The 8,519-nt window shown below is 39.3% G+C and overlaps 1 protein-coding gene across 2 annotated transcripts in view; it reads right to left on the bottom strand.

Annotated features, from left to right (window-relative positions):
- Positions 1 to 14: 14 nt before the first annotated feature.
- The window catches only part of HELZ (helicase with zinc finger), a 72,699-nt gene continuing 64,194 nt past the window's right edge, over positions 15 to 8,519 (bottom strand). For both annotated transcript variants that reach the window (XM_085304711.1, XM_085304712.1), the window contains exons 28-30: positions 7,861 to 8,374; positions 3,674 to 4,007; positions 15 to 666 (exon numbers count right to left, since the gene is read on the bottom strand). In XM_085304711.1, the coding sequence (XP_085160837.1) occupies positions 335 to 666; positions 3,674 to 4,007; positions 7,861 to 8,374 (1,180 nt within the window). In that variant the 3' untranslated portion in view covers positions 15 to 334. The remainder of the gene's footprint in view (positions 667 to 3,673; positions 4,008 to 7,860; positions 8,375 to 8,519) is intronic.

Raw genomic sequence — 8,519 nt, 5'->3', positions numbered from 1 at the left:
TTTTTTTTTTTTTCTTTTTTTCTTTTCTAAGTTGCACAGGTAACCTCTCAGCTGCTAGTTGAATGCAACACATCGGTAACATTACAAAAATTAAAAAATAATGTGTTTTTTCCTACAGAAAAGCTTCCAAAAATCTGACCCACATCAAAAAATGCAAAATAATGGAATATAATTAAAAAAAAATTAGTTGCAAGTCTAGCAGCAAAGCAATTAAGTGAGGATATACTTACTAATATAAACAAAGGGAATATTTGCAACTACAGGAGAAGCCCCAACTATCTTAGATCTACCAACACAAATAAAAATTAAATTCTCTCTAAAAAAAATATTCTGGTTATTTAAAATAGGAGTAAAAGCCGTTGCTACCTGATGAACTACCTAGGCTAAGTTCCTGAAACAAAGACAAGGGGTCGCTATTCTTTTTTGCCTGCTCCGGCGGGGGCTTGGGCTTTGGCGGAGCCCGCAGAGCGCTCGCGTAGGACATGACGGGCTTGCTCCCGCCAGCGGGCTGCTGGCTGCTGCTGTTGGACTCGACGATCTGCTTGTTGGGCATGAGCGGCGGGAACTGGCCGAGATGCTGCAGCACGCTGTAGTTGAAGGAATTGGAGAGCTGGATGTTTTCAGCCTTCAGGTGTTCCTCGGGGGGTTTGACCGTCTTCGGCGGAGCTGCGGAAGGAGGAAACACAGTTCATCTAAGTGAGCAACTCCGACGGAGGAAATCGGCTTACAATAACCGCAGCGCGAGTACGGAGGGGCACAGAGAGCTACGAGATCACGACAGCACTTTAAACGGCAAGAGACTGGAATAACTCCAAGACGTTAGCACCTTCCAGGATCCCTTGCACGTTCCTACAGCGTCAGGAGCACCGACCCTGCAGTTCTGCGCGGGCGGATTTTGCCGACAGACTGACGGGAAGCTGCTTCACAGTCGGATATATTGTAATTGAAATATTTTATCCACTGAGACAGCACAAAGAGTATCTCATTCTCCTTGCTTTACACCCTAATAGGCCAAAATTAAAATTTACAGCACCATGCATAATCCAKTCTCATACGGAAGCGCTGACTTCTGAATGCCACCCAAATAATTATTGGTATTTTAGCCTGAACACATTCCTGCTAATTGATACATTCTTGCTCCATATTTAACAAATCCTGTAAATATCAGAAAAAAATGTGATTTCAACCGTAAGTATAAAACYGCTTTCAAGTGAATTTCCTGAATCCTAATGAACTTACTTTTGTCTTGGGAATTCTGCTGTCTTACACAGCTAGAGAAACTCCATTTCAGAGTGCAGGTACACACTGCATCTACTATAGTCTAGGAGTTGGACAACACATATATTGTGTACTTACTTTCAGTCTTTATAGTGGTATTTTTAAAGAGCACACACAAGAATGTACTGTCAAATGGTTACAAAAGATAAATACTCAAGTTTCTCACTGGAAGGGTTGCACATAGTTCTTCTCTTTATAAAGAACTCAAAAAAAAGGAAAAAAAAGCACCCAGAATAACTCATGTGAGAAGAACAACAAAATTCTGAGTTTTAAAAGGGTTACTAAGACTCCAAAAGAATCCAAAACATACAAAAAATTACCTCTCCTCCCCTCAAAACAAGTGTAACACTCAAGAGAAGTCAACTAATGACAAGCACGACGAGAGGTGAAAACTAATTGTGGCAGAAGTATCTAACACAAGAAAAAAAAATTAAGCTTTTATCCCTTATGTTCAGTTCAGTCGCATTTCTTCTATAAACAGAAAACCAGTGAGATGCAAATCAAGCCCTCAAATTGCCATTTAGATACGCCTGCACGTAACAGCACGGAGCAGCCGCGGCAGCTTTCCTCGCCCCCCACGTCCAAGCCTACGCAACCAAATACTGGTGCTGCAACCGTTTTGGAGATGCCGGGCACACAAGCCCTCGCGCTGCCCGGTGCCGTGCTCGCTTACTCCTAGGCGAGGAATACCAGCGCAGGRCCAGGTCACAGCGTCTCGATCTCATGGATTTTCATTTCAGGGATAAAAATCAACAGCGGCCAGAAACACTGAAGCTGCCGGTCACTAACCCGYAGCATGATAAAATGCATTTGGGCTTTAAGGGTGATCATCACTGCCAGTGAGCTGTCAGCGCAGGAAAGCAGAGCACCCATAAAAACGGTGATTTTTTTTCTGTATGAACTATCAGATACCTGACAAAGTTGCATATGCTTTTATTTAGAAAACAGAAACCATGCTTAACCATGACAGAAAACATCTCTGTAGCAAATGCAACGCGAGTCAAACATGCCCCTTTAGGTTAGAATTTATTATTTGATTGCAAGTGCATAGTTTGGGAACTTTTTATATATGCACATTTGTAAATAAAATCCTCAGAGGAGATATGTTCTCAACCTTTATATTAAAGCACGGAAACGTAGTATCAACTGATCCTAATGATCTTGCCAGGGGTTTCTGAGCACCTATCACATAACCACAGAGTCTAGAGAGCAACTTCAGAGAAGGACGTCACTCTTGATGAGAGATAATGCATTCAGTTCCTTATTTTTCCAATAAAAAATATAAATATACTGAAAGATGTAACCTGAGTTTTAAGCTTTGAACTTAGCACAAAAGAATGAATAACTGCAGTAAAGATGCTGCCATAAATACTGTTCTGTAAAATAAACATTTTCACACTTTGGAAATGATAATGTAAATTAGGATCTTCACTCTTGAGTACGGCAGCTAATATATAACAGATTTTTTCATTCTGTCTACACTACAGGTTTCTACTCTGTAAATTCTACACTATGAAATTACAGGATGTTTTTGGTTTACAAGATTTGACCAAAAGCAATTAGATCATTCAATCACAATAAAATAAGCTTTTCAGTAACTTGTGAGAAGAAATTATTAAATGTCTTTAATATTCACACTGGAATAATGTTCTATTTTGAGTTTATTTATTTTTTATTTGGGATCTTTAAAGCAAAATCATGGATTAGGGGCAGTACCAGTAACCTTGCTTTTCAAAAACATTAAAAATATGGGGAACAGAAGAACAGTTGCACTGCTTCCAGCCTCTCCTTGCACAACCGTTTTATCACTGAAAAGTTAATTTAGTTTCTCCGCTACATCAATCACCACTGCAACTTCCAACAGGGAAGCCAGGGTCCAGCGGGATTCTTCCATTTAAGAGGTTATACTCCATCATTTTATGATAAAGCACCAGAAAATACTAGGAAATACACTGAGATCACTAATTCARTTTATGGTGGTTCCCTCCCAATTCTAATATGGCAACAAAAAATGCTATTGATTCTGGAGAAAGATAACCTATCCCGCAACAAATCCCATGAGTTAACTTTACCTCCTTTTAGCACAAACACAGTTGTACTTGGAAACGCTCAAAGGGAATATATGGGTTTACTGTAATTTTTCGGGAAGACTAAGAAGCAGGATAGCTTTGGTTAGAGGAAATGCTCGTACTCAGCAGGATTCTTCTGCAGACATCTGCAWCGTAGCAGAATACTAATAATATGAAAATACAGCAAATGCGGCTACCGTAAGCAAACAGCAAACTAACGAAACGATCGACACTTCCCAAAGGCTCGCTGAAGTTAGGTTCAACATCTGAAGAGACGGCAGAAGATATTTTGTGAACAGAGAAAACGTATTTCCATAGGTGCCTACCGAGGAGCTCGCGGGGCGGCGCGGGGCGGCCGGGACCGGGGCCGGGAGCAGGACCAGAGCCGGAGCCRGGGCCRGGGCCRGGGCCGGGGCCGGAGCCAGGGCTGGAGCCGGAGCCGTTGCATGGAATGTTTGGGAACGGGGCAGCCGAGGAGGAGGAGGACACCCACAGCTCGGGCGACGAGTAGTTGAAAGAGGGCTGGGTGCTGTGGTCCTGAAGCTCTTTACACTGACCAAGACTGTCTTGAGGAGTGCTTAATTCTTCAGAACAAGCCTGGACTGAACTAGAGGAAATTCGTCTTTGGTACAACGGCCTGCCTGGTCCTCTTGGTTCATACTGCAAAGAAAAAAAGAAAAAAGACTTTTTGTTCCTTTTATTCATGTACCAAATGCTATTTTTCTACACTGTTTTACATATAAATCTACCTGCTATCATGTCTTATCCCCAAAAAAGAAAAAAAACCCACAAAACTCATTGCATATAGAAAAAAACTAATACATTTCTAGTGGTCTGTTGTACATGACCATGTATTTTAGTCATATAAAACAGAAAGGAAGTACAAAAAGCTTCAACTGCATTTCCTCAACTGTTATCRACCTTTTTATCTTTGAATCTTGCATTCCTACGTGGGAGGTGTCTATCAATCTAGTGAGGAGAAAGATACTCTGCATGTACAAATGAAGTAAAGGGAACACAGAAACATACAGGAGCAAGGGAAAACGTTCAATTACAACAGAGAGAGAGAAAAAAAATGGTATCTGGCTTTTAATTTCCAAAGGACAAATGAAGGACTTGTACAGCAGCGTTTGGGCGAGTGTGGTATCACAGATGCATGCTGCCTTTTGCATATGTACACACAGCACAAATGCTCAGTGAAGTGTATCCTCTCAAGAGGAATAAGGAAAAGAACTTCAGCTGAAACCACAGAAATGACTTGCTTCCATAAATCCCGCAGCTCACGTAGCTGAAAAGGGCAGGAGTTCCTGCTGGCTTTAAGAGTTCCGATTTAAGGAACCTCTAAACTTTCTCAAGATTCAAGGCAAGTCCATCGTATTAATTTTTTTGTTTAAATGAATGAGTTATTGTTTCCTTCTGCACTGACCTACCGCGTACAAATGAAGGAAAAGTCACTGAAGTAGATCTATACTTGGCAAGAGGAGAAGTAAGCATCCTAATGAAATGTCATTAAAAATCAGCCAGGCACATACAAAAGGACTTGCTTGCAATGCCCCATAGCTGGTATTACATCAGCCACAAAAAAAAAAAAAAAAAAAAAAAAAAAAAAGTGCATGAAAGAAACTAAAAGAGCTCATTACGGCTGCCACGTTATTACGATATATCAGTGAAACAGCACCTCGACTTCCTGTCACTGCATTCTCTTGAGGCTATGCGTTAAAAACGAAAACAAAATACAGAAGGTACAGCCGGAATCGAAGTCTAAGGTATCCTTTTATTTTAGAGCTTTTCCATTTTTACACTAAAAGATACCTACTCAAAGTCTTTATCGTTTTAAAGGCCACTCTCGGTCCTCATCACAAAATTATTTCAGAATATGCTTAACTTGAAGCAAGAAATCCTACAGGTTTAGACAAAACTATCCACATTTTAAAACAGTGATTTTCATAGTGCTTTTCTTTACAGTGGTGATTAACAGACTGAAATTGAACGTTTATTAGAGGGTGCAACATTAGAGATATTTAGAAAAAAATGCTAATTTACATGGGTACTGCAATATTTGGTAACAGGATACTCCTGTGAGCAACATTTATACACAGGCTTCATATAGTTACACAAAGCCGTGCAGAGGCTAGAAACAACCATCCACAATTCTTTCAAGGACATCATAACTCACATGTAACTCGGAGGGAATTGTTTTTCCGACCATCTTTTATTTTGTAAAACCTGCAACCTCCCTGGTTTTATCTATTAAAATGAGTTTAAATGCAACTGAGAGGCTTCTGTAATCACTGGACATGCGTCAAGGCATCCGTCTTCAAAAAATGTTAGTTAAATAACCTTCAAAATCCCACGCTGCTTAAACTTATGTAGCTTGCCAGCTAACCACAGTACTGTCTGACAAGGTCATTTATACTTTGACTTACCTGTATGTATCCAAACCTTAAAGAAACCTCTTATCTCTAAATGTAATGTCTACTTTACTCAGTTTTTCTCTACCATAGTATGTATAAGACTAATCATACATTCATATAAAGAAGCAAAATTATATGTTAAATGTTACTATGTAGATTTTTCTACATTTAAGCACCTAGCACCCGCTGAAATAAACTGCAGTTAGCACCCCACAAATGCCTTAGTTTTGACTAACATTAATTGAGAAGACTTGCCCTCCCTGATTTCAAAAAATTCTGTATTTTTCATCCAGTAAAATGGATACATTTCAAATAAATTGATAAGCAGTCAGTTATTAGAAGCTCTAATGTTTAGAAACACTAAAGTTTCATAAATGGTTTCAATGAATAATAAAAATTTCAGAAACATAAGACATTTATTGAAAATACAGTAAGCTAAACATTTCAAAATAAGAATATTTTTGTATTGTCATACAGAAAACTAATTATGAAATTCTGAATTTGAAATGAGTTTTAAAATACTAACAGCCTTAATGTCTCCCCTGAAACCTGTCTCATATGAGGAATGTCTGTTAAAAATACAACTAAAACAGCTTTTTGACACCTTTATGTATTCAGTTCTATCCACCAGCTGGAAAGAGCTGCAGCTCTTGGAAACTTTGTGAGTCTCTCTTTTAGCACTTTTACAGCATTTGGCATTTCTGTCACATATTTTGAAAGGAAAAAGAAATAAGAACTAAAATGAATTTGCACTAATTACGTAAAGACTCACTCTATTTGTCTTCAGATAGCAGCAGCTGTCAGAAACTCTGTCGGAATATTTATTAGTTTATTACTGCTGAAGAGCCATTGTTCTTATGTCCCGCTGTACTGATGCATTAACTGTTGTCACAAAGTATTAGATTTTATACAAGGTGGTATAGTTTAATGGACTGAGACACAGAATTCCTAAATGTCTATAAAACCAAATTTTACTACAGCTCTAGCTAGGACTTTGAGGACTCTGTTACCCTCTCTGAATCTGTAAAAGACAGAAATTTGTAAAATACAGTGGAATTCAGTTTTAGATGTTTCACTCAGACACATAGAAAGTAAGCTCTTTTCTACTTCTGAAATCAAAAGACAATGAAATATGTATTATATGGGATAGTGATGAGCAGAGATGTCACAGCTAGTGCAAAAATCTGGACAAAAAAACGTATCACAGGACAAGCCACTTAACTTTATGTAGAAATACTGGATCACATGCAATCAGTCTCAAATTACCTGAGAATATTAATTCTGGCATTCCTGCAGCACAACCTGGTTGTTGCCTGCATATAACTAAATGTCTGCATATCACACTCCTTAGCACTCTGCTTTCCAAGAGGGATTGATAATTCCTGTTCAGAGCCTGATGTGAACCAGCTGTACGCACTCGTATAGTCCGCATCCCTCAAGACGGATCTCCAGCATGCAGAACACCAAAGACTGATAACAACAGAGTCAGCTCTGGTGCGGCAGAGTTCGTGCTGGAAACACCTTCACGGTACACAGCTGGATATCTCTGCACTGATTTCTCTTACTCTGAGCCCCTTAAAAATATAGGATGGTTTTACAACGAATCAGGTCAGACTAGGTGGGGTGTATTATATCAGAATTTGTACCATGTAGAAGCAACTGTACTGCTGCTTCTTGTCTTAAGTTAGCATGAAAAGTAACATAGCCACATTCACACTGTTTTAACATGGAGCCAACCRGACGGCTGATTCAAACTGACTTTCCAGCAAGCCATTTAAAATGTTTTCACCTGGGGCATGGTTAATTTGCACTCCAGGTAAATGACCTGCAGATAACTGCGCAATGATCGCAGAAACTTCTGAGTAACATTCTGAAAGCTGAGACCTATCACTTAGTACAGAAAATGTTGTACCTCAGGGATGAGAACTGCAAATGTACATTGGAAGAACTGAGAAGACATAAGGAAAAATTTTACCTCAAAGGAATTTCCAACAGAAGTTTTTAATATGTGAGGTATTTTGCACTCTCGATCACTTCAAAAAATAATTTCATAATAAAATGACACCACACAAATGCATAAGTAGACAAAAATCCCCTACCTCTTCTAAGCTGTGGAGCGAAGAAGCAGATACTGCTCGAGATGTGAGTGGATGAAATGGCTCCTGACCAACTGCATGCTGATGATTCTGTATTTGTATAAAAGGGTTTTGTTGTGATCTATGGGGCAATGGAGGTATACCATAATGAAAGCCCTGCCCCATTAGATGATTCTGCTGTAGGTTAGCATAAGTCCATGATCCATCAGGCTGCAGGTATTTCAAGGGAGATGGGGTTATATGTTCAGATGGCATTGAGAAAGGGGGATTATATATTTGGGGTAAATGCTGCTGAAATGCTGGATTACTGGGTATTTCAATGTCTCTGTTGTTTTCAGTGAAGTTAGGAAAGTGACCACTGTGATTAGAGTTGCAGGAAGGAGAAGGGAGTGCTGGTGGGCTTCTGGGCTGAACTTGTCTGTATTGCAACAGTCTTGACTGAGGGGGTGGCATTTCAGCTAAGTCCCGATTTTCACTTTGATCACGGTGTGACAGTTCTCTGAGCAAATCCTGGAATCTGCATTGACAGAATAAATGTTATCAAGAAAAAGAAAAAAAAAAGAAAAAGCTGTTTTGCAAAAAATCCTCTCTTTTTGAGGTTGAGAAAACTTCAAGCACAAAACATTGAATTTAAATTTAAATATCATCTTCGAGCTTATTGG

The sequence above is a fragment of the Rhea americana genome, unplaced genomic scaffold (assembly GCF_003343005.1).
Source record: "Rhea americana isolate MKP2758 unplaced genomic scaffold, rheAme1 scaffold_21, whole genome shotgun sequence".
NCBI lineage: Eukaryota > Metazoa > Chordata > Aves > Rheiformes > Rheidae > Rhea > Rhea americana.
Note: the sequence above shows the minus strand (reverse complement) of the source record. Positions and strands in the feature narration are given on the sequence as shown.